General features: G+C 59.9%; 4 protein-coding genes and 1 long non-coding RNA gene across 12 annotated transcripts in view; 2 read left to right on the forward strand and 3 right to left on the reverse strand.

The window, feature by feature from the left end:
* Positions 1-9599, reverse strand: part of DLG4 (discs large MAGUK scaffold protein 4) — a 26862-nt gene extending 17263 nt beyond the window's left edge. For 2 of the 5 annotated variants that reach the window (XM_034647187.1, XM_034647188.1), the window contains exons 1-3: positions 8795-8828; positions 8499-8597; positions 8182-8222 (exon numbers count right to left, since the gene is read on the reverse strand). In XM_034647187.1, the coding sequence (XP_034503078.1) occupies positions 8182-8222; positions 8499-8597; positions 8795-8813 (159 nt within the window). In that variant the 5' untranslated portion in view covers positions 8814-8828. Of the gene's footprint in view, positions 1-7343; positions 7535-8181; positions 8223-8498; positions 8598-8794; positions 8829-9054 lie in introns of those variants that run through there. The other 3 variants (XM_034647189.1, XM_034647190.1, XM_034647191.1) reach the window with 2 other exon arrangements.
* LOC117796973 lies at positions 4656-7331 on the forward strand. Its single transcript, XR_004621774.1, has 3 exons — positions 4656-5096; positions 5724-5820; positions 7143-7331. It is a non-coding gene; the product is annotated as an uncharacterized LOC117796973 (long non-coding RNA).
* A 142-nt stretch (positions 9600-9741) lies between the features above and the next one.
* ACADVL (acyl-CoA dehydrogenase very long chain) lies at positions 9742-14594 on the forward strand. Its single transcript, XM_019805089.2, has 17 exons — positions 9742-9902; positions 9990-10065; positions 10340-10405; positions 10494-10566; positions 10653-10717; positions 10813-10947; positions 11410-11554; positions 11808-11937; positions 12043-12168; positions 12540-12738; positions 12938-13042; positions 13473-13559; positions 13643-13705; positions 13806-13907; positions 13979-14076; positions 14278-14350; positions 14436-14594. The coding sequence occupies exons 1-17, from the start codon at positions 9841-9843 to the stop codon at positions 14514-14516; spliced, it is 1686 nt and encodes a 561-aa protein (XP_019660648.2). The 5' UTR covers positions 9742-9840; the 3' UTR covers positions 14517-14594.
* Positions 14595-15151: 557 nt separating this feature from the next.
* DVL2 (dishevelled segment polarity protein 2) lies at positions 15152-22619 on the reverse strand. Of its 3 annotated transcripts, XM_034647183.1 has the most exons (16): positions 22153-22619; positions 19848-19917; positions 19432-19577; positions 19199-19308; positions 18940-19075; positions 18763-18853; positions 18558-18627; positions 18332-18471; positions 18182-18258; positions 17602-17669; positions 17322-17450; positions 17084-17215; positions 16784-16963; positions 16244-16462; positions 16008-16103; positions 15152-15785 (listed from the first exon to the last, which is right to left on the reverse strand). In XM_034647183.1, the coding sequence occupies exons 1-16, from the start codon at positions 22344-22346 to the stop codon at positions 15658-15660; spliced, it is 1986 nt and encodes a 661-aa protein (XP_034503074.1). In that variant the 5' UTR covers positions 22347-22619; the 3' UTR covers positions 15152-15657. The 3 variants fall into 3 exon arrangements, with proteins under 3 accessions (XP_034503074.1, XP_034503072.1, XP_034503071.1); XM_034647181.1 differs by having other exon boundaries at positions 15152-16103; positions 19211-19308; positions 22153-22618; XM_034647180.1 differs by having other exon boundaries at positions 15152-16103; positions 22153-22618.
* Positions 22620-23127: 508 nt separating this feature from the next.
* PHF23 (PHD finger protein 23) overlaps positions 23128-26355 on the reverse strand; it is a 4197-nt gene continuing 969 nt past the window's right edge. Inside the window, exons 1-5 of one of the 2 annotated variants that reach the window (XM_034647193.1) lie at positions 26207-26297; positions 25616-25647; positions 25378-25470; positions 24047-24875; positions 23128-23944 (exon numbers count right to left, since the gene is read on the reverse strand). In XM_034647193.1, coding sequence (XP_034503084.1) covers positions 23730-23944; positions 24047-24875; positions 25378-25470; positions 25616-25647; positions 26207-26279 — 1242 coding nt within the window. In that variant the 5' untranslated portion in view covers positions 26280-26297 and the 3' untranslated portion in view covers positions 23128-23729. Of the gene's footprint in view, positions 23945-24046; positions 24876-25377; positions 25471-25615; positions 25648-26206; positions 26298-26355 lie in introns of those variants that run through there. The other variant, XM_002924478.4, reaches the window with a different exon arrangement.

Raw genomic sequence — 26355 nt, forward strand, 5'->3', positions numbered from 1 at the left:
CGCCCTGCCCAGGCCTTCAGCTTCAAGTCCCTGTCACATGCATCGCGGGCCCTCTGACACTCCGTTTGGCCATTCTCGAGGCGCATCCCCAACTTCTCTCCTTCTTTCGCCCTCTTCACCCCACTCCTCATGTTTGTAAGCTCCCGCCTCCATACTCCAGCTGCAGCACCCTCCCCCCCATCCCATCTCACTCTCACCCTACCCTCCCGGCCTCAGTCTCCCCACTGCAGCCCCCACCCCTAGAGCACGTGGCTGTGCGGCGCTGGAATGCCTGAGGCAGGGAGTGCGGTCCGGCCCTTCCACTAGCAGGTACTTGCCATCAGCCCCCCAGGCAGGACAAAGCTAAACTCATCCAGCTCTCCTTCCACTGGCCCCGCTGGTCCCCAAGTAGTCTGCCAAGGGGCCCCCAGGCATCTAGCCCCATCCCTACAAATGGACACAGCCCAGCCAGTTAATCGGATATACTAGAAGGGGACGGGGAAGCAAGGGGGAGGAACGGAGGCCGTAGGGCTCAGGACGGGGGCAGGGATGGGTGTCGGTTCCAGGTTGGCTGCCTGGGGAGGGGGTACAGTGCCGAGTCTCAGAGTCGATTCCCAGTCTCCCTCTGGCTTTTGGGGGTGCGAGACCCAACAGGACCCCGGAATCCCTTCCCAATTAACCACCAGCCATCTCACGGGCCTCCCATGCTAGCTTAACAGGGACACCAGTAAATGAGATTAACTGGGGGCCAGAGAGAGAGGAAAAGGGCAGCTGGAGACAACAGGAAAGGGCAGCACCCCGGCCAGGGCCCTCCCACACCGGCCTCTGCCCTCACAGACTCCCCTTCTCAGGAGCCAGCCCCCACAGAAGCAGACCCTCCCTGAAAGCTCAGGGAAGGAGGAGGGGGGTACCGTAGGCAGGGCTCCCTCAGAGACTGGAGAAGACAGAAGACACCCCCCCCACCCACACCCACCACCAGACTCATAGGCAAAACGAGAAGGCAGAAATCCCCTCTCAAAAAAAGCATCTGAGAAGCCGAGTACCCCAACACTTGGAGGGAGACGTTGCAAGATCCAACTGGAGGAAGCTTATCAAGGTCAACGCCTGATGCCAGAGGAGGATTCTGAAAATTCGGAGGATGGAACCCAAGTTTGGCTGTAGCTAAGGGGGCAGCAAGAGAACAGGGGCGGGGGGGGGGGGAGGGGGGGGGGGGGGGGGGGGGCTCTCACCCAGGACAGAGCGATGAGGAGCAAGAAGTGCCTCTAAGAAGGCAAATAGGGGCTCATCAAGATACACTCAGTTTTCTGGAACACGGACTTGGAAAGAGAATCCAGGTTTCAAGACCATGGGCACAAAAAGTAGAGAAGAAGGAAAAGTGGGCGGCGGGGAGGGGGAGAATAAGCTATATAGCCCCCCCCCAAGGCTGGGCCATCTTGGATAACAGAATTCCAGGACCTGAAAGAGGTTGTTCACTCCACACCCTGAAAAGGTGGTCTGCAGCCTGGACAGCGCCCCAGAACCAGGGGTCCAGGGGGAGGGGGGGAAGCAGCTCCCCTGTCTACTTCCTAAGAGTCCCAGACCCTGCGTGGCCATGAGGCAGGGCCCAGGGTGGCAGCTTCTCCAAGTCTGGGGGAGGGTTCGAACCCAGCGCCCCTCCATCTTCAGCCCACCTCACAGAGAAAAATCCCTGAATCTGATGAAGAAATGTCGGGGTGCACATAAAGAAAATGGAATCACAGAAATTCATCGTTTATTCTAGAGAGGAAAGGAAGGTAAATTTTTATCACAGTGAGACTGCAGACATCTCTCCCTGCCCCACCCCCATGGGGGGGGCTGTCTAGGACTAAGACTAAGGAAATGACTCCCCCACATTAGAAGACAATGTGAGGGAAATGGGGCACAAGGGAAGGGTACCAAAGTTCCCAGAATGTGGCTGAAGGAGATTAGGGCCTATATTCAGTCCTGGGAAATTTTCAGAGTACTGTACATGTAGTAAGGGGGGGGGACGGTAGGAAACGTCTGCAAAAAAAAAAAAAAAAAAAAAAAAAAAAAAAAAAAAAAAAAAAAAAAAAAAAAAAAAAAAAAAAAAAAANGGGAGAGTAATTCCCAAACTTGGAACTGGGAGGTGGGGATCAGGGTCAGCACCTCCCCGTCCCAGATTACAGGACCACTAAAGCAGGACAGGCAGGAAAGGAGGATCCCCTCTTTTATCCTACTGGGGCTCTGGGCCCAAACGGCGACAGCTCAGGTGCCATTGGGACCAAGTCTGAACCCCCAATACATTAAGGCATAGGCAAGTAAAAAACCTGGGGATCGCTGTTGTTCCTTCCCCCTTGGCCCTCTCATCACTGGAGCCCCAGCTGCACAGAATGACCTGGAACCGAGACTTGCACCCCCAAAATAGAGGGGTGTGAGTGAAAGTGGGGATGTTGATAAGAGGGGCGACCCACTGCACCTGTCCTCGAGACACTGCAACCCAGAGACCCCGCACCAAGCAGAAGGAAGAGCGACAGCACTTGAAGCTTGCACCCTGAGATTTGGGGGGTCCGGGAAGAGGGGAAGCGGGGCCGGAGCCCGTACCGCGGCACGTACCACGCAGAGACACATGGAGGCGAATCTGTTCCGAGCCGACATGGAGAAGGGGAGGGGGACTGAGGGGAGGGGGCAAAAAAAAAAAGCGGGGACGGCGCCTGCGCAGTGCGGGAGAGCGTCACGATGGGAGCGAGGGGGTGAGGGGAGACCCTCTTAGCCATCAACTTCCCAGGTTCCAGCTGTTTCTCTGTGGACTTCACCTTCCACAGTGTGTTCCTATTCCGACCCCTCTACAGATTTACCAGTTTATAGCTGTAGTTCTCACCTAATCTCCTGCCCCTAAAATCACCAGGCCCCTAACTACTCGGAAACCTCACTGGACCACTCATCTCTACCAGACTCCCAACGTGCGGGAAGGAAGAAGCACTTCTCTCTCACTGCAGAGGGACCCCCAGAGGCTCTAAAATGCCTCCCGCAGGCCCCTCCCGCAAGCCCGTCCCCGCCACCTCCCCAAAGATTGTTGATGCGGACAGCATCCCCTCAGATGCCGAGACATCTGCTATTCTAACCAGCGGTCCAGCCCTACCTGATAGCCAGGCAATGCTTTTCAAGCGTTGATGCCGGTCGTCCTCTCAAATTAAACTACCCTGTAAATCATCCCTTTTAAAATCATATCCCCTAATCCGCCCACAGAGACCTTGAAATTAATGCAAATATTACCCTTGCTCTAATGTAAACATCCAAATAAGCAGTCTTCAAATTCGTCTGGGATCCCCTGTCCAAATCCCTGCATCTAATGAGATTTTCCAGTATGTCCACCCCGGGGTACCAGCAGCAGGGCCCCTGGTTGGCTCAGTGGAAAGAGCATGCAACTCTTGATCTCAGAGTCCTGAGTTCAAGCCCCATGTTGGGAGTAGAAATTACATAAATAAATAAACTTAAAAAATGGAAAAACTTTATATATATATATATAATCACCAGACCCCAATTTCTGGGAGTACTTAACGTATCTTAAAGCTGACCCTTCGATTTCAGTCGCAGTCTCTTCAATTTATTCCCAAACCTTTAAATTAAGAAATACTTCCCTATGCCTTTCCTTCACGCCTCAAGTTCATACAGTACTCCTTTTTCTGGCTGCCCTTCCTACATCTCAACATCACCTTCATGATTCGGAATTCCAACTTTGTTAGAAGAGTGCTCCCAAATATATCTAGCTCCCCCACATCCAAGCCTCAAAAAATATTCACCCAAAGGAAGATCTGGCCTGCAATTGGCAGTGACCCACAAATCTTGCAGAACACCTCAAAACGACTGCCTCTGAGGTTTCCATTTTCCCCCCAACAACTGACCCTGACAGCATTTCTTCCAAATGTTTTCCCATTAAACGCCCACCTTTCCCAGCTCTTAGAGCCCAGGGAGCAGTCCCCTCAAATTTGCCTCTCGGGCTTCTCTATAATGCCCAAACAGGGCAGAGAGGATGGACTGCCCTAGAACCTCGCCGATGTCCCTCCCTTCCCGTTGATCGGAATCTGCTGGGTGCGCCCCCCAAGATGACCCCCAATGCCCTAGTTTCATATCTGGATAGAATGCTCGGATCTTCAGAGGGAGCCCAAGCGAAAAGGACCTGAACTCGAAATTCCTTCTAGAATAGAAAGTGCACAGGCCCTAGTTCTCCACCAGTGGGCGCTGTGGCCCCTTAAGACCCTCCCCCATCCCCCATTTCCTTTTTCCCTCCATTTTCCGTTTCCCTGTTGCCTGGCAACGCAGCAATCAAGGACTTTGCTGTCGCCTAGCAACTGTCTCCCTGGAACATAGAGCTGAGGTAGGAGGTTGTGCTCTGATGAAATCTGAACAGGCCTCCATCTTAGGAAAACTGAGACGTCAGATCGCTCAGCCCTCGGATTCTCCTTCCCAAAGACCCCTCGCACCCCGCCATTCCTTAGACCACAGGCCCCTCAAACCCCGTCAACTTTCGGCACACGGGACCACGCCACGCCCCTGCCGGGTCAGCCCCGCCCTCACTTCGGTCAGGTTACCCGGCCCTCAGACCCCGCCCCTTCCCGAGGGTTGCTGCCCGCCTCCCTCGATAGAGTAAGCCAGACCCCACCCACCTGCCTCCAGGAGACCACGCCTCCGTCCACTTCCCGCCCATTCGCTCCCCCAGCCTCGCCCACACTGTCCCTCCGCCACGCCCCTGTCCGCCAATGAATGAGGCCGTTGGCCACCCTGCCCCGCCCCCGGCATCTCGGCTTGGCCCAATAAGGACCACCCGGAGGGTTTAACCGCTTCGCCTCCGGGGCTCTGGCCAAATACCCCCGGTCTTTCCCCGCTCTTCCCCCTCCCCCACCTGTTCTGCTCCGCCCTCCGACACCCTCGCCTGGCCCTCCAGTCCGCCACGCAACTTCAGTCGTCGCCGGTTGCCATGGCAACGGCGGCAGCAGCTCGGGGAGAAGGGGGAGGGACGGGGGCGGAGTGGGAGAGAGAGATTCTCAGAGACAGACACCGGCAGAGACACCGGCGCGGAGTAAGACTCAGTGATCGCTAGGAAGGCAAGAGTTAGCGCAAAGCACAGGGCCTGGCGCAGGGTAGGCATTCCATAAATGTTCCCTAAATTACTGCGGCAGGAATCTAAATATAGGCAATGAAAGATGGAGGTCTCCCAAACGGGGCTGGAAAGCTCAACGACCGCCAAGCCTGAGCATTCCCTACCCCACCCAGCATGTTGGGGGCGGGGGGCGCTGCGGGGGGGGGGAAGGGGAACAAGTGCCTTGTGCCCCCTGCTGGCTCCTCCTGGGCTACCCTCCACTGCCCTGGATAGAGAGGAACCACAACTCCCAACAGCCCCACGGACAGCAACTCTCTTACACCGAGGGCTCTTGTGCCTCAAGGCCTTATGGGAGTTGGAGTCCCGTCATCCCGAGACCGCCAAGTTTTCCAGCCAAGGAATGTGGCAAGCCTGGGTCTCCTCCACGCCTCTGTAAAACCCCAAATGCATGATTGATCCTCTCTGCGCAAGGCTCCTTCCTTCGGGCATGCTCACCCTGGGCTCCATCGAAGAAGTAGGAGTCTGGATGAGAGATGAATAAGCTCCCCCTCCCAGAACAGCTTGCCGTTGCAGGCAAGCCCCTCACCCTCGCTCACATATGTGTGTTCACATGTTGGAAGCAGAGCCCACACATTCCAACTGGCTTTCTGGGTACACCTGAACACAGGTGACCACAGCCAGGGAACCTACGGCTGACGGGCAGGCTAAGGGCAGGAGACAGGAGAAGCAAAGGATCAGACCGACACTAAGGAGACCAGGCCAGAGTAAGTGAGGCGCAAAAAATCCACTGAAACTCCAGGGAATGGGGGAAGCAGCAGCATGGGAGAAAGCCTGGAACCCACAGAACTGGGGGAGGGACAAGCAAGTAGCTCTGGAGAGGGTGAGGGGACTCGGGACCTGAAGGTCCTCGGGCTCCAGTCTCTTCCATCCATGCTCACACGTGCACGACGCATGTGTACACACATGTGTGAGTTTGTGGCAGGGAACATGTGTGTCCTCAGCTCCCTCCCCTGAGAAGCTGCAGTTCCCACTAAATATAACCCCCTCCCCAGCCTGTGACTCACCCGGACCCCGCCTCCCCGGCCCCCACTTCCTGTCCCCCCCCAACCCCCAGCTGCCTGCCACCCGCCCAAGCCTCCCTCCACACACCAGGCATCCAGCTTGCCAGTCCCAGAGTCTCACAGCCAAGACCTAGGTATTGTGCATCCCACCAGGAGCTCGTCTGTGCTCCCCACCCAAGATCTGCGCCCTTTCCAGGCTCCGACCGCAGGGACACCCTTGTCCAGTCCTCACTGCTGCCAGCCCTGCTTTCCTCCAACTCCTTTTCACCCTGGTAACCTGAAATCCAGGTGTCCTCCCCCACCTTGATTCCAAGTGTCAGGGGTAAGAGGAACATTCCCCTCCATCTGCTCTTCTCCTCTTTCTCAACCAGGAGTGGATACAGTGTGGGAGGAGACAGGGATATTGAGCACCTGCCCGGGCCACCCCCAAATTCTGCACCACCCACCTGACCCCCCTCCTCAAATCCCCTGGCTCCCAAAAGCTGTCCTCCTCCTCCTCAGGGTCTGGCAGCCTCAGCTCCTGCAAGCTTCTCCCTCCCATGGGAGTACCCCAAAGCCTCACCTTGCCTGGTCCATTCCCTCAGGTGATCCCTATGTCAGGCCCTAGCCCTCTGACAACTCCCAACTATCCCCATTCTATAAGATCAAACCCTAAATGACCAGTTCCCTGTAATTGAGCATACCCCCAAATGTGTCTACCACGAGATGCTTGCTCTATAGGTTGAAGGCCCACCCCTTCTCTGCCAGCTGACACCCCCAGACCAGTCAGGCACTCACAACCAATAACCGTCTACCCCATGCCAAGAGCCCCCTGAAATTGGACAAGACACCTAGAAGCCAGTTTGTCCCCCAGGAGGGAAGATGACCCCCCTTCACACAGTCCACCTTCTAACGTACAAAAGCAGGACTCCCCTGTGAGCCAGGCTTCTCCTTAAATAAGTCTCCCTCAAACATCGTTGGTGAACCCCAAAACCCATTAGCCCCCCCAAACCACAAAACAGCCCAAATTTTCCATTTCTCTACAGGTACAAAGGGATCACTCCAGGGGGCACCTGTGGCCAAACCCAGCATTATCTCAGATGTGAACCCCAAAACTAAATCATGACCCCCAAATACATCTTCTGATCCTGTCACTCCAGGGCCTCCAGCCCGAGATGAGGCCTGCCTAACCCCTCCCCACAAACTCATGCCCTCCTCCCAGTGTATAGCCCCCCCATCATGCTTACCTTGGTTGTCACTATACAGAGACAGTCCATGTTGGGGGGGCTGGCCGCGGCGGCGGGTAAGGGGCTCTGACTTCATCGGAGTTTCGTTCCTCCCCTCCGTGGGTTCTCACCCCTCCCCCCTCCGCACCCCACTTTTGCAGGGGGGGCCAGGATGGGGGGAGGGGTGAGAGGGGAAAGAGGGGGTTGGAGAAGGAAAGGGGAGGGGAGCGTGGGAGGGAGGGGAAGGGGGCCCTAAAANAGGGAAGGGGAGAGAGGAGGAGAGAGGAAGCAGGGGGAGGGAGGGAGGGAGCGAGGAGCGAGGATGGGGGGGTGCCTTGGCAGAGTTAACTGCTTCAGTGCTGGCAGGAACCCGGATAATGGGAGAAGAGAGAAGAGCAGTAGCAGAGAGGCCCTGAGGCAAAGATGGAGGCCTGGCCAGGCACCAACGCGGACAACAGAGATCAGGCGGATGACTTCTGTTTCTCAGGGGAGGAAGCACCCCGTAGTGGGGCTGGGAGCACCCGTGCTCCTTTCAGTACTGGAGCCGGGCCCTGGCAGGGGGCAGGGCCTGAGGGAGGGGCTGGCTGGAGGGAATCCCTGGGGGCCGAGTTCTCCCTCAGGGTGCACAGGAGGAAGCCTGAAAAGTAATGGTGTCCTGGGCTCTTCAGTGCCTGAAACTGGGGCCAAGGAAAGGGGGGACGCAGGAGGAAGAAGGGGCTCCAGGACGGGGGAGAGAGGGCGTCCTCTGCACCCCAGACTCAGGAGTTTGTCCGCAGGGCCCCCAAGTGGTCCAGTGAGTTCAGCACTGCAGCCCTGCCTGCCCACTCCCTGAGGAAGCGGCCCCTCCTCGCCCCCTTACCTGGCTCTCCGAGATGGATGCCTCATAATAGTCCAGAATGTCTGTCACCAGAGCAGAGCTGAGTTACCCTCCCCCACCCCGGCCTCCCTGGCCACCCCTGCCACCATCTCGCCTCCTTGTGTCTGGTAAAGGAGGAGCTCCTCCAGCCAGGGCTGCTGGGGAGGACGGTCAGGTCAGGACGACTGACCCCTGCTTGGACTCCTGCTTGCCCCAGATGACCTGCTCGCTCCCAACCAGCCCCCAAGTTCGGTCACTGCCCTGGCAGGCCCAGGCCAGCCCTTTCCACCACTGCCCCTCAGAAAATTGGGGCTACTCACCCAGCAAGGCCTGGAAGAGGTCACTGTGCAGCACGGTGAGGAGAGGGGGTGCCCATCGCAACAGTGGGGGGGCCAGGAGCCAGAGGGCTGAGCGGGGAGCTGGTGAAATGCAAGTGAGGGAGGAGTGGGACAAGGAAGAGACGGAGGGACCAACACACTCACTCATCTTCCCCAGCCTGTGCCCTCTCCCCCCGGATTCTATGGGAAGTTTCAGGAGAAGGGTCCCCGAATCCCAGCCCCCACCCCACCCCGCTCAGCCCCCAGGCCTTTCCTCCACAGGACTCTCAGAGTTTCACCTCTGGGTCTCTCGGACATCTCTCCTCTCTGACTTTAATCTCCCTAAGCCGAAGGGTTGGAGCTGAGCTGCCTCCCCACGGAGTTCTGCTAGCCTGTTAGCCCGAGTGGGCAGTCCCATCCTTCCCCAGGCACCTCACACACTGGCCTCTCTCCCCAAAGCCAGGGGTGAGTTTGCTACACTTCCCACAGGGACTGGGGACTGGGGTCACCCCCAAGGAGGTGTCCCCAGGAAGGATGGCACGGCGGAGGCATAAATTACCTGGGATTCCTCGACCTAGGGCTAGGGAAGTAGGTGTGTGGGGGGGGGGCATGAGAATTCCTACACTTCCGCTCAGGCTGGGAAGAATCCAGTGCGTCTACCCTGAGCACATGGTCTCAGGAAGGAACAAGGGCAGAGAGAGGTTCAGGAAGATCTCAGAGGCCCTAAAAGGGAGGCAGTGAATTTGCGGAAGGGAGGGGAGGGCCCTACTGTGAAAATTCAGGTGGTTCCAAAGTTAGTGACACCTCCTAGGTCTCAGGAGAATATGCTTGGGTCCCCCCACCCCACCATGTCCCTCCCTTTCGTGTTGATGGAGACGGATTTCACGAGGGAGCCCAAAGGGTCGTCTTTCCTTCCTCCTACCTATGGCATCTATCTTAACACTTCTTTCCTCCAACCTCTTCCATCCTACTCCACCTGGGAAGTCCTCCTTTTCGTCTACCCTCCATCCCTCTGGCTGCAGTCGCCTAAGCTCCTCCCTTTTCCGCCCCAGCCTATCCCATCACCCCTTCCGAGGGCTACACTCTAGTTCGGACGGGCGGGATGAAGGCGTTTGGGAGAGACGGGGACATTTGGAGATCGCCCTAGGTCAACCAGAATGCAGGGGCTGGGGGGCGCTCCGGAACTACACCTCCCAGCATCCCCGGCGACCGGAAGCCCCGCCCACCAGCCTCCCGGTGTATTGTGGACGATGAGTCAAGACTGGAGGGGACACCCAGACTTTGGCGGACGGGACGACGGCGGTAGGTCCGAGGTCGAGTAAGCGGCGCCCGAGGCGGCTCGGAGATGCAGGCGGCAAGGATGGCCCCGGCCCTGGGGCGGCAGCTCCGGAGGTTGGGGGTCGGAAGGTGCGTGTTGGGACAGGAGGGATGGGGCGGGGGGGGCTTGACAGCGGGTCTGGGGACCGCGCCAGGTCTGAACGCCGCTCCCCACAGCTCGCGGACAAGTGCGCTCCTGGGGCACCCGCCGCCCGACCCGGCCCGCCGACCCTACGCCAGTGGGGCCGCTCAGGTGAGTGACGGCGGCATGGGGCGCGCGGTGTGGGAGTGGGGAGTCTGCCTCGGCTCCCCCTTCCTCGCCGCCGGCAGGGGTCTCCCTCTCCGTCCCGGGCACCTGCCGCCCGGCCTGGCGCCGAAAGTGGGGGAAAGGGCAGGCCAGGGTGCCCTGATGAACTGGGGGAAAGGTCGGCGCACACGCCCTCCGCCGGCACCCAGATCTTCCCCCGGGGTCTCCTTGGCTCTTCGAAAGCTCCTTTCCCGGCCTCGCTAACTATCCCTTTCCCCAGGCGGTTCTGGAGAAGTCAAATTCCCTCCCCCCCGAGGCTTCAGCCAGGGAGGCGGCGGCCAAGGCGGTATGTGGCCTCGAGGCCGGGAGGAGCTAGGCCAGGGGCTCACGCATCCCAGCAGACAGATCCCTGAAAGCCCCTTCTCCCTGCGCAGGAATCGAAGTCTTTCGCTGTGGGGATGTTCAAAGGCCAGCTCACCACCGACCAGGTCTTCCCTTACCCATCTGGTAAGGGGTAGTCAGAGCTGGGTGGGGCAGGACAGCGCCCGTGACCGCAGGGGTGACCTGACCAGCCTGTTCCACATCCCCCACAGTGCTCAACGAGGAGCAGACACAGTTTCTTAAAGAGCTGGTGGGGCCTGTGTCCCGTTTCTTCGAGGTGAGGAGTCACTGGGGTGGGGGAATACAGGACTTTGGCCCCCCGAGGGCGCGGGAGAGGTGTCGAGCAGCTTCAAAGGAGCGTGCCTTCTCCAGGAGGTGAACGATGCTGCCAAGAATGACATGTTGGAGAAGGTGGAGGAGACCACCATGCAGGGCCTCAAGGAGCTGGGGGCCTTCGGTCTGCAGGTGCCCAGTGAACTGGGTGGTGTGGGCCTCTGCAACACCCAGGTGAGGGAAGGCTCCCCCCCACCCCCATTCCCACTCCCACCAACATCCCAGTCTACTCCAACTTGGCGGATTAAGTTACTTTCTCACCTGACCCAGGGTTTGTTTGTGAAGTAACTGCCCTCGGGACCTCTGGGATGGTGACTGTGCCAGTCCATACAGTGTTCCAAACAAAGCAACCACCTGTTTCTCCAGCATGTACACCTTTCCAAAGAAAACACTTAACTACATTTAGTCCCTTAGGGCCAAGGACCTCACCTAGGTTTACAAGTCCCAATGGAAGGGACTGACAGGAGGGTAGGAAGCCTCCCTACCAGTGTCCCTCTCTGCCATGGGGACATTTCCTCTCCCCAGTCACCGTGTGGGGATGCCCAGCTCAGCCCCTGCCCTGTTGCCCACACTTTCGTGCTCAGGCCCGCACGGGGCAGCCGGTAACAGCCCTGGAGGCCTGCTTTCCCCCTGCAGTACGCCCGCCTGGTGGAGATCGTCGGCACGCATGACCTTGGCGTGGGGATCACCCTGGGGGCCCACCAGAGCATTGGCTTCAAAGGCATCCTGCTCTTTGGCACAAAGGCCCAGAAAGAAAAATACCTCCCCAAACTGGCATCTGGTGAGGCAGCCCCAGGAGACCCAGGGACTGGGGGTGTCCTGGGCTTGGTACACATCAGGCAGGTGGGACGGAGGTCACCGCATAGCGGGGCATGTCAGTTGGACATACTGGGAAGGCATCAGTGTGCTGGTCGGGAAACATGAAGCTGACCAAGGCCAAGAGTGTTGAGGGAGCTGCCTGTGGCAGGGTAGGGACAGTGAGGGGCCTCTGATGCCCATCGGGACCCAGTTTAAAGGCGCTCTCTCTGCAACAGGGGAAACCATAGCTGCTTTCTGTCTAACCGAGCCCTCCAGTGGGTCCGATGCAGCCTCCATCCGAACTTCTGCTGTGCCCAGCCCCTGTGGAAAATATTATACTCTCAATGGAAGCAAGATCTGGATCAGGCAATCTTCCCCCTCCCCCCACTTTGTCTCCTCCTCTCCACCTTTTCCCAGTTTCAGGCCCCACTGCTGTCCCCCGCACCCTGACTGCCCCTCATTTTTCCATAGTAACGGGGGCCTGGCAGATGTCTTCACCGTCTTTGCCAAGACACCAATTACAGACGCAGCCACAGGGGCCGCGAAGGAGAAGATCACAGCTTTCGTGGTGGAGCGGAGCTTTGGAGGGGTCACCCAGTGAGTGGGCTTGGGGAAAAGAAAGTCAGTTCAGGGCACAGCGCTGACATCCGGGCAGACGGCGTTACCGGTCACCCTGGGGAGGTGTATGAAACCCAAAGCCGTTGGACGGCACGTTCCCTTTGGGATTAAGCTGCACAGATGCACGGAGCTGAGAGAAAGCTCTGGCTCCTGCCACCAGTGAGCCCAGCATCTGGTGGGATAGAGAACCCAGGCGTCCTTACCCTCTGGCCAGGCAGGCACTGTTGCCTACACCCTCTCCCAGGCTGGCAGCTGTGATGCTTCCAGGGCTCCTACAAAATGACCCCACCCCCGTCATCCCACAGCAGTCTGTTGAGCACATCTCTGCTTCTGTCCCTGCCCTGTCACAGCGGGCCCCCCGAGAAGAAGATGGGCATCAAGGCCTCGAACACGGCAGAGGTGTACTTTGACGGAGTACGGGTGCCGTCAGAGAACGTGCTGGGCGAGGTGGGGGGCGGCTTCAAGGTGGCCATGCACATCCTCAACAATGGAAGGTTCGGCATGGCTGCGGCCCTCGCGGGCACCATGAGGGGCATCATTGCTAAGGCGGTGAGTGTCCTGCTTGAGTTCCAGCTAGCCGAAGCAGAGTCACCCTGTCCCCCTTCCCAGGCGGCCCTGTCCCCTTGCAGGTCCTCCCTCCCCTCCCAGCAGGCTTGGGTCTCTGTGCAGCCTGTCCCTCCCAGCCCCGCCCCTCTCCCGGCAGAGGGAAACTATAGAATCACACTGCGACACGTGCGCCCTCTTCCAGGTGGACCATGCTGCCAATCGTACCCAGTTTGGGGAGAAAATTCACAACTTTGGGCTGATCCAGGAGAAGCTGGCCCGGATGGCTATGCTGCAGTACGTGACCGAGGTGAGGGTCCTCCCACACCCCTTCCCCAGAGCCCCGTGGCCTTCCTCCCAGTCGGGTCAGACTACAACTCCCAGCAGCACCTGGGGCAGTGGGTCTCCAGCTTTACACCAATGCCCTAGGGGATGCGGGGAGGCATAGTCAGCTCAACTGTCGAAGGGGGAGAGCCGTGCCATTCGTTCTTCCAGGTCCCTGAAGGTGATTCCACCTGCACCCCTACCCTTCTTCACCCTTTTCAAAGAAGTCCAGTGCCTAGAGGCCCCTGACACACTGACTCAGGGGACCACGTTCCTCCCCCGGGCCTAACAGATGGAGCTAGGTGAAGGCAAGGGCCGCGAGGAGCTAGGGCCGATCTGGTCTTGGGAGCTTTGGGCGATTGGGGGGAGTCTGACGCCATCCTTTTCCTTCCTGCCTCCCAACCACACAACCTCAGTCCATGGCTTACATGGTGAGTGCCAACATGGACCAGGGAGCCACGGACTTTCAGATCGAGGCCGCCATCAGTAAAATCTTTGGCTCGGTGAGGCCCCCGGCCTACAGGGCGGAAGAGCCCAGGGTGGGAGCTTGGCTCCAAGACCAATCTTACGTGGTTCTCGGTCCCAGGAGGCGGCCTGGAAGGTGACGGATGAGTGCATCCAGATCATGGGCGGCATGGGTTTCATGAAGGTAGGGAACGGTGCTCTGCCTGGGGTGGCCGCCACGGCCACAGCAGGGGCGGGCGGGCGCCGCTTAGGAAGGCCCTGTGGTGTGGCTTCCCCTGTGGCAGGAGCCTGGAGTAGAACGCGTTCTCCGAGATCTTCGCATTTTCCGGATCTTCGAGGGGACAAACGACATTCTCCGGCTGTTTGTGGCTCTGCAGGGCTGTATGGTAAGAGGGAACTGGGGGGAGGAAGTGGGGAGAAGAGCACATCCTGACTGTTGGACCCTTTTCCCACACAGGACAAAGGAAAGGAACTTTCTGGACTTGGCAATGCTCTAAAGAATCCCTTTGGGAATGCCGGTCTCCTGCTAGGAGAGGCAGGCAAGCAGCTGAGGAGGTAAGCCTCGGGCAGGCCGGGTCGGGGCAGGCCGGGTCGGGGCAGGCCGGGTCGGGGCAGGCCCGGTCGGGGCAGGCCCGGTCGGAGCAAGCCGGGTCAGGTCGGGTCAGGTCGGGGCAGGCCGGGTCAGGTCGGGGCAGGCCGGGTCGGAGTAGGGCCGGGGCGTGGCGACTAACCAGTCACTCTCCCCCTTTCCTGAAGGCGGGCAGGGCTGGGCAGTGGCCTGAGTCTCAGTGGCGTCATCCACCAGGAACTGAATCGGAGCGGAGAGCTGGTGAGCAGTCGGATGGAGGGGGGACGCCAGGCGGTGTGGGGAGGCTGGTGCGGCTGGGCCCCCTGAGTGCCTTCCCTCTGTTCAGATGGTGAAGGCTCTGGAGCAGTTTGCCAGCGTGGTGGAGGCCAAGCTGATAAAACACAAGAAGGGGATCGTCAGTGAGTGAGCCCCCCTCCGCCCTGTCCCCACCCTCTCCTGCTCCTCCCCCCGCTGCCCCACCCCCAGCATTCACCAACCGGCCCCCGCCACCTACCTCCAGGTTTGTTTTCCCTCCCTGCTTGGTGCCAGGGCCTCAAGATCCCTGAGCGAGGGCCACCCTACAGCCCAGCACGAGAAGATGCTCTGTGACAGCTGGTGTATCGAGGTGAGATTTGGGGTTACCAAGGGCAGGCAGGGGCATGAGGCACAGGCCTGAACCCCTCATCTGTCCGCAGGCGGCAGCCCGGGTCCGGGAGAGCATGGCTGCCCTGCAGTCCGACCCGCAGCAACAGGAGCTTTTCCGGAACTTCAAAAGCATCTCCAAGGCCTTGGTGGAGCGTGGCGGCATGGTCACCAGCAACCCCCTCGGCTTCTGACTGCTCCCCACCAGGGCCTGGCCTGGCACATGCCTTCTCTCAAGCCCAGCCCCCCTCCTGCAGGCCCTGGTTCTGCCTTAAAGAGGGGCTGGCCCTAGGGCCCCGCTGCTCTGGGAAGCGCACTTAAGGCCTCTCAATAAAGGTTCTCGCAAGCCACGCTCCGCTGCTGTCTCGTCTTTCCCTCGCTGCCTGCCTCCCTCCCAAAGAAAGGAGCCAGAAGCGTGGGGAGTTTGCCCCTTTTGCTTTATTTTGTTTTATACAAGTGACTAAATAAATAGAGTAACAAAAGCAGCTACGTGGGCCCCCAATACCAAACACCCCAGCTTCCTCTGACTGCTGGCTAGGGTGCCCACCCCCTTCCTCCTCCCAGGGTACCACTGCCCGCCTCCCGCCCTACACAGGACACAGTGGACAGGGCGGGCAGAGCAGGAGATCACATTTTGGGGTTAGAAGAAGGGACCCAGGAGACAGGGATTCTTCATATAAAAAGGGAAGTGTCTACTAAAAAAATAGTCAAAAAACGTACGAACGTCTATTTCAACCCCGCCCAAAGGCTTACAAAAACAGTAAAGCTAAAAATAACCAAAGATCCCTTGTACACCCCCGAGGGAAGGGGAGGGACCAGGCACTGCCGGTGAGAGTCACAGTGGCAAGCCCCTCGGAGGGCACAGGACGGACAGAAGCACCAAGTACAGGCCAAAGGAAGAGATCGACACGCCCCTGCTGTGCACTCTACATAACGTCCACAAAGAACTCACTGGGGTTGCCCATGGCCATGTGGAAGCTTTGGCGGCTCGCCGTCAGTTCTGGGGGCACAGAGCCCAGGTCTCTGACTGGAGGGGCCCCGGGGGGCTGCACGGCTGGAGGGACAGGGGGTGGAGGCGGCGGCATCATGACCACCATCATGGGATTGTAGGGGAGGGCCATCCCGGGGGGCGGTCCGTAGGGATGGAGGCCAGGGTGGGCTCGGAGATTGGGAGCACCCCCTGACGAGCCTCTGGAAGGGGGAGGGCCCCCATCAGCCCCGCCTGGATCCCCGCCCCGCCGGAGGCTGCCCCCACGGCTGGAGGGCTCAGACTCACTGCCACTGCCGGACTTGGACTCTGGGGCCCGCTCCTCAGGCCTCCCTGTACGCCCTGCCCCCCCATCGCTGCGCGTTGACCCACTGCTCCGGCTCCCTGTGGGGGTGGAGGGGATGGGGCGACCTGAGCCCTGGCCCAGCCTCCCTTGGCCTCCCCAGCCCCCGCCTCTCCTCCCTGGTCCCCCTGCCCGGGCCATCCCCAGCCTCCGGCAGCATTGACGTCGGACAGTGACTTACCCTCGCTGTGCTGGCTGCTGGCACTGCCGCCCCCGTAGGTGTAGGACGAGAGCTCGTGGTAGGGTGGCGGCTGGGGGCTGTATGGGTGCGGGGCCGGGTACTGGTATGAGAAGGTGGGCAGCAGGGGCCAGGGGGTCGCCCCAGGCAGAGGAGCCAAGGTGTCCTGGTCCGACGCCCCGCTGGAACCATCATTGTCATTCAGAGACAAGTTGACAAGGTCTGGAAAGCAGGAGAGGAGACCAAAAGTCACTGCTTCAAGAGGCGCCGTTTCCCCAGAGCCATCCCCGCAGGGTAGGGGGAGGCCGAAGACAAGCCCCTCTGACAGCAAACTCCCCTGGGTCGCTGCCGTGAGTCCAGAGCTCACCCAGGGCCACAAGTCCCACGCACTCTCATGAGACGCAGGAGACAGCCCGTCCCCCAGCCCCGCACCCAGCGCAAGTTCGCCCACAGAACACGGCTGGGAGTCGCCAGCCAGGGCAGGGGGTGCGGCTGGAGGGGCAGGGTGGGAGCCACCCTCCGGGGGCCAGCACAGACACTCACAGCTCTCACAGCCGCCGCTGAGGTCCCCGAAGACGTAATAGCACTGCTCGGAGAAGGTGATCTTGTTCACGGTGTGTCGGATGAGACCCGCCTTGAGCAGCCCACTGGCGTACTTGCGGGCCTCCCGCCGCTCAGGAAAGCCTTCCACGTGATGGTAGAGCCAGTCCACCACGTCCGAGCCTGGGAGCACCCGGAGCAGAGAGGCGCTCAGGTTCTCCGCCCCGACACTGGCCTCACCCCGCCTGGCCATTCCCAGCCAGGGCCTCCCCGCCATGCCACCTGTCCAGGACCCAGCCATACCCAGAAAAGCATTAGGGATAGTGATCTTGAGCCACATGCGGTCCCGAACTTCCAGCCCGGACTCTGGGGCCGCCATAGCCTTGGTCACAGACGCCATGTCCGTGTGGATGGAGAGACCCCGGCCCTCACAGCCTGTCCGAGAAGAAAAGAGAGGTCAGAGGTAGGGCCCACTGCCAAGGAGCGGTGGGCCACGGCACAGGTGAGAGGGAGGGGAGGGAAAGGTGGGCTGGGGGCTCACCCTCAGGCAGAGAGGACCCCGATGTCATGGTGCTCATGGACGAGGAGCCGGGATAGGCTGGGAAGGTGCCAGTCAGCGCAGCAGAGTGAGACACCCAGGCAGCGGGGTCGATGGGCTGGATGGGCTCATCTGGGACAGAGAAGGCCCCTGTGATCATTTCCCTGCCGTTCCCCGACTCAGACTCCCAGGCCCCTGCCCTGACCCTCCTCCACCGATTCCTGTCACCTGGAGCCCCAACCCCCGCTCCCCAGTCTCCTGCTCCCCCCCGCCCCGCACTCACTTCGAGGAAGAGTGAAATAGGCCTGAGGAGAGGGATCCCAGCACTTAGCCACCGTCAGCACAATGGGGCTGTGGGGAAGGGAGCAGCAGTCACACAGGGGTGGCGGGGCCAGGTCTTGGGAAGCCGGACGGAGGGGACAGAGAAGAGACCACACACGGGGCTGGGCTACAGGGCTGAGGTGGGGAGGGTCCGAGGCAGGGGACCCGCTGACATGGACAACTCTCGAAACAATGCCGACAGACACGAGGGAGCACACGCGCTACGGGTCCATCCGGAGCCGGTCCACGAACAGGGAAGCCATGCCACGCCGTTCAAGGACGGGGACAGACACACGCACGCGCATGCACCCCACACACGGGGAAAGACCACATCGAGCGGATGTCAGAGGCATCTGCAGCCCCCCAGCTCCCAATCCAGGTGGGGGTCACGCAGGCACTCCCTCGCCCCACGGTGATTTGTCATGTTAAGCGGTTCTGCCCTGTACGCTCCCTGGACCCTCGACGTCATGCCGCATCCCCCCCGCTGAAGCCGGAGGCACTGGGAGAGCAGAGCAGAGGGCCCCGCCGGCCCGGCGGCTCACCCTGGCTTGTGCACGATGTCCCGCAGCACCCGCACTGCGTCGTCGTTGCTCATGTTCTCGAAGTTCATGTCATTCACCTGGAAGACGGGCCAGCGGGTCAGAGGAAGGCAAGGCGGACGGTCGCCCCGCCCACAGCCCTGGCACACCCACCTGCAGCAGCATGTCGCCCGGCTCGATGCGCCCGTCAGCCGCCACGGCACCCCCCTTCATGATGGAGCCGATGTAGATGCCGCCGTCGCCCCGCTCGTTGCTCTGGCCCACGATGGAGATGCCCAGGAAGTTGTACTTCTCTGCGGAGGGAGCGCACATGACGGGGGGAAGCCCGCCCCGCACTCGATCCCCAGCCCCGGAGGCCTGGCCCCGCGCCCCCGCATACCCATGTTCAGCGTGACCGTGATGATGTTGAGCGACATGGTGGAGTCGGTGACGCTGCTGAAGGACGAGGCCTGTGGGGGACACGGGAAGGAGCTGGGCTGCCTCCAATGACCCGGGGACAAGCCCTGGAGTCGCACTTCCTGTGCCCCCTAAATCAGGGCCCCCAGCTTCTCCAAGGTCCAGCTGTCCCGCCAGAACCCCCTCACCCTCTCCAGGCGGGGTGGCCGCTGTTTCCTCCGCCGCCGGTGGCGCTTGAGGAGGCGGGAGGCGCTGCTCTGCTCCGTGGAGCTGCTGAACCTGTCAGGAGGTCGGGAAGGGGAGCTCGCAGGCAGAGCGACGGGAGGCGCGGCTGGACGGGGGAAGAGAAAGGGCGGGTGCCATACCTGCTCATGGTGTCATCCTCGTCTGAGTCTCCCAGGCTGGTGCTCTCCAGCTCGCTGGTCATGAGGGTGGAGGAGCTCTCGTACCCAGCCAGGTGGCGCTCCAGCCTGGAGGGGCCACTGGGCCTGTGGCCCCCCGCTGCGTGCGAACAGGAACCTCAGAATCCAGGCCTCTCACTGCTCACCTTTAGCATAGCTCGGGCCTACCCCAAGACCTCCCCAGCTCCCGGCGTACCCGGCCCTCAGGGCCTGCCCCCCTCACCGCCATGCTCACTGCTGTCTCTCCTGCGAGGCCGCTCCCGCCGCAGAGACACAACCGACTCCGTTTCTGTCTCAGGCTCCAGGTTTTCCCGGCTGCTGGACACATTAGGGCTGGGGGGGAGGGGCAGGAACACATCAGGGGGACAGGGCTTCACCTCAACTTCTCCCCCCGCCAAGGGGCTTGAGTCCCCTCCTCACCTCCCTCCCCTGGACTCAAGAACCCCAAAGACTCACTGGAAGGATGGAGGCCTGGAGTCCCCAATGCCGCTGGTCCTCTCCGGGGGCAAAGGGGGTAATGGTGGGGGGGGTGGCGCCAGTTCTGTCCGAGGCTCATGGGCTGGGGGAGGCATCTCGGGTTGGGGGTTATCTGATGACACTAGCTGGAAAGATGCAATGACAAAAACCGGCTCAACCAGGAAGAGAGGTGCCCAAGGTGAGAGTAAGGGAAGGGACTTGGGGGAGGATAGGGTCTGAGCAAGCGCATGGCCGGCGAAAGGCACAGAAAAAGCAGGAGCGAGCAGCAAAGGCTGAGGAGCTCCACTGGCTCTCTGAGCAGGTGAAGCAGCAAAGAGCCAGGGCATCCAGCTCCTGGACAGGGGGCAGACTGAAGCTCAGTGCAGCCTGGGATACAGGAGGGACGGGGCACTCACCCAGGACACCACCCTTCCGTTGAAGCAGGGAAGGCGGGCGTTGTCATCCGAAATCTCCTCCTTCACCACCCTGCCGAGAGACAGCACAAAAGCCAGTGACAATGGCCTAGCGCCCCCCCCCCACCAACACACCCCCATTCAAGGCTTCTCCCGATCTTCGTCCGGTCAAGGACGCTGACTTTCCCACACCCTGACCAAGTCCTTGTCCCTGCGCTGAAACGCTTCTTTGCTCTCACACCTAGAGTGTCTCCAAATTCACCCCTTTCCTTTTTTCTCCTCCTCTCCCCGATTCATCCTCGGGTTTTCATGCTGCTCCAAAGATTTCCTTGAGTCTAATTCAAACCTCTCACTCCAACCTCAAAGGCCACCCCATCGCCTCCGGTGACCCCAGCTGCCCTCAATGTCTGTCTGACCTTAGGACCCTTGATGGCACCTCCCCCAACCTCCATCCCGCTCCTCACACGCCAGCCCCAAAGCCTTTCGTCCGAAGTCTCTGATTTCATGCTTTCCTTAGTTTTCTCTATCTCACTCCCAGAGAGCTACCCCAACGTGCTTCCTTTCCCCTCGTAAAAATACCCACTACAGGGGCGCCTGGGTGGCACAGCGGTTAAGCGCCTGCCTTCAGCTCAGGGCGTGATCCCGGCGGTATGGGATCGAGCCCCACATCAGGCTCCTCTGCTATGAGCCTGCTTCTTCCTCTCACACTCCCCTGCTTGTGTTCCCTCTCTCGCTGGCTGTCTCCATCTCTGTCAAGTAAATAAATAAAATCTTTAAAAAAAAAAAAAAAAATACCCACTACAGTGAAGAATGGTACTTTCTCAGGACGCTAAGCACGAGGTGAAGCCCAGCTTCCCATTCCCCTGTGGCTCCTCTGGCACAGAATTCTACACTAAGCACCCCGGCCTTGGGGTTGGTCATCTCTCCTACGGGATCCTTCGGATGGACGGGACTTGCCCCTTCTTCTCAACCACCACGGGAAATCATGGGTGCCTATTCTGTCCAACACCGTATCCTGGTCACACAGCAATGAACCTGACGCTTGGTAAGCGGGAAAGTATCTACTGAATAAACCTGTGAACTAGGAGACTCTCTGTCCTGAACAGATTGTCTCTCTCACAGACACACATCCTTGCCTCCAAATTAGGACAGCCTGTCTGATTAACCCTTTAGCCTAATATGGTTCTAGCAGCCTGAATACATAACGACTTAGTCCCATTTGTTATCAATAGGGCAACTCAGCCCAATCACTACCGTCCCGCTGTCTCAATATAACACAGTATTCCTCACAACGTAACCCAGTCTCGCCATAGTCCAGTCTGGCAAATTATTCCACTCCGTGTGACCTCATTTACAGACTAGTCAGACTTAATACTAGTCACAATTACAACTGACCAAAACGTTCTCTTGTCACTTACCCACGCTAAGCTCTTTCCGCTAATTGTGTCCATTTCACAGATTATGCCGATAACAAAAAGAACCTTGATCTAACTCCCAGGTAACTCCCAAGACAGTCCCACTGTCCCAATGTCCAACAGTCTTTCTCAGTTGAGGCCAGTCCATTCCGAGATCCTGGGCCCGGGACTGTCCCAGTCTAATCCAGCCTGCCTTCAAGGGCTGAGGCTGGTTACCTGGAGGGATCAGCCTCGAAAACTATAAACACATTTGTTACTTCAAGTCCTAGTCTAGCCCAGAATGACCCAGATTATTCCAGAATAGCCCAACATGTTTTAGCGACAGCCTAGAACGTCCCCTCATGCAGCTATCTGCACTGGCATAGACCCCAAAGCCCCGTCTACCCCTCTGCAGTGTCTCCATAAAAACTAGGCCCCAACAGAAGCTAAAAATCAACCAATCCAACCCAGTAGAGACCAGAACCGCCGAAGTTTCTCCAGAACAGCCTCACCTACTCCAAGGCAGCCTAGAACACCCTGATTCACCATTCTCTACGCCAGTACGGACCAGAATGCCTCCAGACAATCCCGTCTGCGGTAGTATGGTCCAGAAAAACCACCCAGAATACCCCCAAATTAACCAGTGTGCCCCACTCTATTCCAGTATAGCCTAATCTTTCCTAATCTGGTTTGGCAGAGCCCGGTGTGTCGTCCTACAGCTCCGTGCGCCTCAATCTGTCCAAGCATAACCTTGCCCGTCCTGGGATACCCAATCTAACGCCAGCATTCTACAGTCGGCTGCACTGGAGCCCAGAAAAATCCCAGCACGGCCCAGAGCAGACCTGTGGCTCCCCACGGTACCCAATCCACCCCAGCACAGCCCCCATCAGTTCCAACCTAGGCCTCGCGCTCACCCGAAATCCTGATCCATAGACTTGAAAAAGTACTTAGCGCCCGCGGGCCGCTGCAGGACGCTCTTGAAATCGCCGAGGGTGATGCGCTCGGCGGGAACGGGGATCTTCACCAGGTAGGGAGTCTCTTCTTCATCCAGGTGGTAAATCACCTTCGTCTCCCCGACACCACCGCCCCCCGCGCCGCTGCCCGCCATGGTCTCGCCCGCGCGCTCCCGGGCTCTGCCGCCCACCCAACGGGGCGAAGCGCCCCCGCCGCGCCTGCGCACACCCGCACCCCACCGCGCGAGCGCGGACAGAGACGGCCGGGCGCAGGAGAGGTGCAAAGGGGAGGGGGGCGGGGGTCAGCGGAGTGGCGGCCGACGGAAGGGGGGGCGGGCCGTGGGGCTCGACCCGAAGCCGCGGACCCGGCCGCCACCACCTCCGTCACCGCCGCCGCGCGCCACCGCCGCCGACGTCGCGGGCGCCCTTCAGCACCCCGCCCACCTCTCCTCATGTCACGTGGCCCGAGTCGGCCCGCCCCATCACGTGACTCATCCAAGTCACGTGACCGCATCGGCCCCCTCCTCCCAGCGCCCCCGCCACGTGATCGTTGCTTTCAGCAACGGTCTCCCAATCTTCAACGGCCCCGCCCCCAAATGTATCCCCACCCGCGTCCTCCGGGTACCCGGGCGAATCTGGCCCCGGCCCTAGGGGTGCTGGCCGCCGGCTCCCACCCTGCTCTGCCCTGCTCGGGCGGGGAGCTCCAAGCAACGCTGATCCCCTGGAGCGTGCGTGTTGGGGGACTGGATGGGGGTTGGTGGAGGTCCTGGGCCGGGGCGCGGTGGAGGCAAGCCAGCTGAGGCCGCGAGGCTTGTGAGGGGGAGTGGGGGAGGCGCAGAGCCGGGTCGTTTTCCGCTCGGGCTCTGGAGGTGGGCTTCAAGTCTTCCTGCGGGCCTGTCCCCCCCCTCCCTCCTAAGCAGGACAGTCAGTGAGGGCTATAAACACAAAAGAGCCCACTCTGCTTTATTTACAACACGCAGGCTGTCTGTACAAACAGCTGGCCAATATTATTAAAAACAAAAGAGGTGAGTGAGCGGACCGTCACCTTTCTGTTTTCCTTCCTCCCTTGGCCAGACCCTGGTTGGTACTCCACCTCTGAGCTGCCCTGCCCGAAAGGGGAAGTCCAAAATTAAAAATACAACAGGTGTAGAATAAATGGGGAGATAAAAGAAAAGATGAGGAAGGGGAGTGCTCTATTTACACTAGAGTTTTATAGACAACTGTCCCATTCCACCCCAGCTCCAACCTTGGCCCAGAAAATGAGGGGGTGGCAGGTCTAAGGGACAGAAATTAAGTGTCTAGGGACCCAGACAGCCTCCCACCCCCAACTGTAATGGGTCCATGTTCAAGTCCACAAGGTGGGAAGGAAAGGTTAAGGTTGGAACGTGAGACACTCATTTCCAAACCAGCCTCCCTTGGGAATTCCTGCCTCGAAGTGGGACAATAGCCAAGCTCCAGGGGTAAGCTGAGGACCCTGAGGCTCAGGTCCCAAGTCACACACGTTGTCATTTGGAAGTCCCAGCCTGGAGACGGCGATGTCAGGGCTCTCCAGATTTGGGAGGCCCCCCTAACCGCCGGGCCTCTGGCCGCAGTTCCTTGCATTTCTGGCAGTAAAAGAAGTCGGGGACATTGGTCTTCTTGATCTTAGCACAGGACAGATGGATCCAGGTCCCACACAGGCTGCACTCAATCATGGGCCGCCCTGCAAAGGGCTTTCGGCAATAGCATGTGATCAGGTCCCATGAGTCATCACCTGGGGAAAGAAGGTTTGGTTGGTGTTCTGCCTGAACTCTTGGGTCCACAACAGCCCCAGCCCCTCCTCCCAGCTAACCGCGGACAGCCCCAGACCTCTCACCTGATTCTACCATGATGTCCTCATCCATGACCCGCATCTCGCCCTCACTGGAGCTGGCATCTCCATCTTGGCTCGTTTCAGTGCTGCCCACCTCCTTGCTCTCGCTGTCAGTGGGAGGGGCTCCTTCAGGGTGCCCCGTGGCAGGGGGCCTAGGAGCCTCGGGGGGTGTTGGCAGCACAGGGGTTGGGGCTTCACCCCCTCCCATTGCTGCCATGTCCTCCTCCTCCTCCTCCTCCTCCTCCTCGTCAGAGTCTGTGTCACTGGGGGGTGCCCGGGGAGGCCCAGGAGGTGGGAGTCTATCCCCCCGATCTGCCTTTTTCAACTTCCGTTTCTTGCTCTTCTTAATTCGAGACCTCTTTTCCCCATCCCCGGGAGCTGGCCGAGGCCTCCGAAGCACCCCAAAGCCAGCCCCCCCTCCTGGCCCCAACTTTCGGTTCTTTCGGTCCTTCTTTCGAGGAGGCTGGGAGAGGTCCCCCTGGGAAAGGGGTACGGGGGTGAGAGCAGCAGGGGGCCGGGAGGCATGTGTCAGGGATGTGGGGGACAGTGGAGACGCCATTTTGGGCCCATCTAGATCAAAGAGAGAGTCCTTGAGCTTCATCTTCTCAAGCAGGGTTGCACTGTCAGGGGCCTGCAGACGAGAGAAAGTGGACCTCGGGGGTCCTGGCTGAGTGGGACCTGCTTGAGCCGCCCTTCTCTTGGATGATTTTGCTTTCTTAACAAAGGTCTGGATGGTTCGGAGGTCTGAGGGGGCCGAGTCCCAGCCATCACTGTCTGCCGCACTCTCACCTCGCAATGGAGAGCTGGAGCCAGAGGCCGGCCAGTCACTTTCCTTGAAAGGGGGGAGAGACCAGGGTCAGCGGGCAGCCCGGTGGCATCTCAGCCCCTCTATGACCCAGCTTAAATGCCAGGGACAAGATCTACCCGGAAATATCCTGCCCAGACCACCCAAAATCACTATACTCAGAACTGTCCTGTCCCCAATTCCCCTCAGCACTTCCTCTTGAAAACTTCCATGTTACCTCTGCCCTCACATTCTGGCCATCTCCACAGTCCCCCTTGCCTTACAGCACTGCCTCCCCCGGCCCAGAACTCTATTTCTTTATCTCTGTTTCCTCAAATGCATTGAGAAGCACCTTCCATGAACACCCCCAGGCCATTCACTGCGGCTTCAGCCACCCCAAGGGACTAGTTTTCCCACCAGTTTCCAATTTCCCTGCTCTTACCCATCACATCTGCTAGGTTTCTCCTATAAAGTAACGCAGTCCCCTCGGCTCCTCACCCCTCTACGGCCTAGGTCATCACCCTCAGGCTGGCCGTCCTCCAGTCCCTACCTCTTTGCTGGGGGGGATGTAACCGGCATAGGCCAAGACAAAACTGCAGAATTTGTTGAAATCCTCAATTGTTCTCCGACGCTTCTCTGGTGGCTGAAAGGAAGGAAACATGTATCGCAAGAAATTGAAGAGAGACATTCCCAAAGGCATAGTCCCTGAAGTGAGAATCTAGAAAAAGCCGGGGGGGCGGGGGGCTTCCGGCAGTAATACTAGGCTGCAAAGGTAAGGGAAAGCTCACCTGAGTTTCTGGCTTCAGGGTCGGAGGTGGATCTGTGAAAGCAATAAAAGCTGAGTCAAGGCACCAGCAAAGAGTCTGTGCGAAACCCCACCTCTAAATCTCGGAGGTCCCAAGCGAACCCCCTCTTCCCTCAGGTCCCCCAGCCAGGCCAGCAGGTCCCCAGCTGTGCTGGACCCGCCCCTGCTCCCCCTTCCGCCCTGCGAGGGGCGGAGCCAGGGCGCGGCGCCCTCTCAGGCCTCGCTATAGCGCTCCCCTTCCCCCCACCGGAGGCCTGGCGCCCCGCCCCCCCCAACTCACGGTTTCTCTAGACTCCAGTCTACTCGATCTCTTGGCGCCCCACCCCGCCATACCGCTCCCCGGACCGCGCTCGGGCGGCCGCCTGCCCCTGTCCTTCACACGCGCCCAGCGCCCCGAGTTCCTACCCGGCCGCGATCTACCGCCTGGGGCCCTCCGAGACCGCACACGCAGCCCGCCGGCCCCCAGGGTCCAGGATGACCACGCTGAACCGCTCCCCGCCCTCCGGCCCCTTCTACTCGAGCACGAGGCCCGGCGCGCCCCTCACCCCCACCCTAAACACACACAGGCACACACATCCAACGCCACTTCGCGGCCGGGACAGACCAGAGAGCTCTAACCCGGACGCGGCCCCACCTGCCCCCCCCATACCGCGCTCCCCACAATTTCGCCGTCCCTCCGCCCCCATCCGGGGCTTTGGCCCCTCCCCGTCTCGAGCTCCTCGG

Source organism: Ailuropoda melanoleuca, chromosome 17, assembly GCF_002007445.2.
Source record: "Ailuropoda melanoleuca isolate Jingjing chromosome 17, ASM200744v2, whole genome shotgun sequence".
Taxonomy (NCBI): Eukaryota; Metazoa; Chordata; class Mammalia; order Carnivora; family Ursidae; genus Ailuropoda; species Ailuropoda melanoleuca.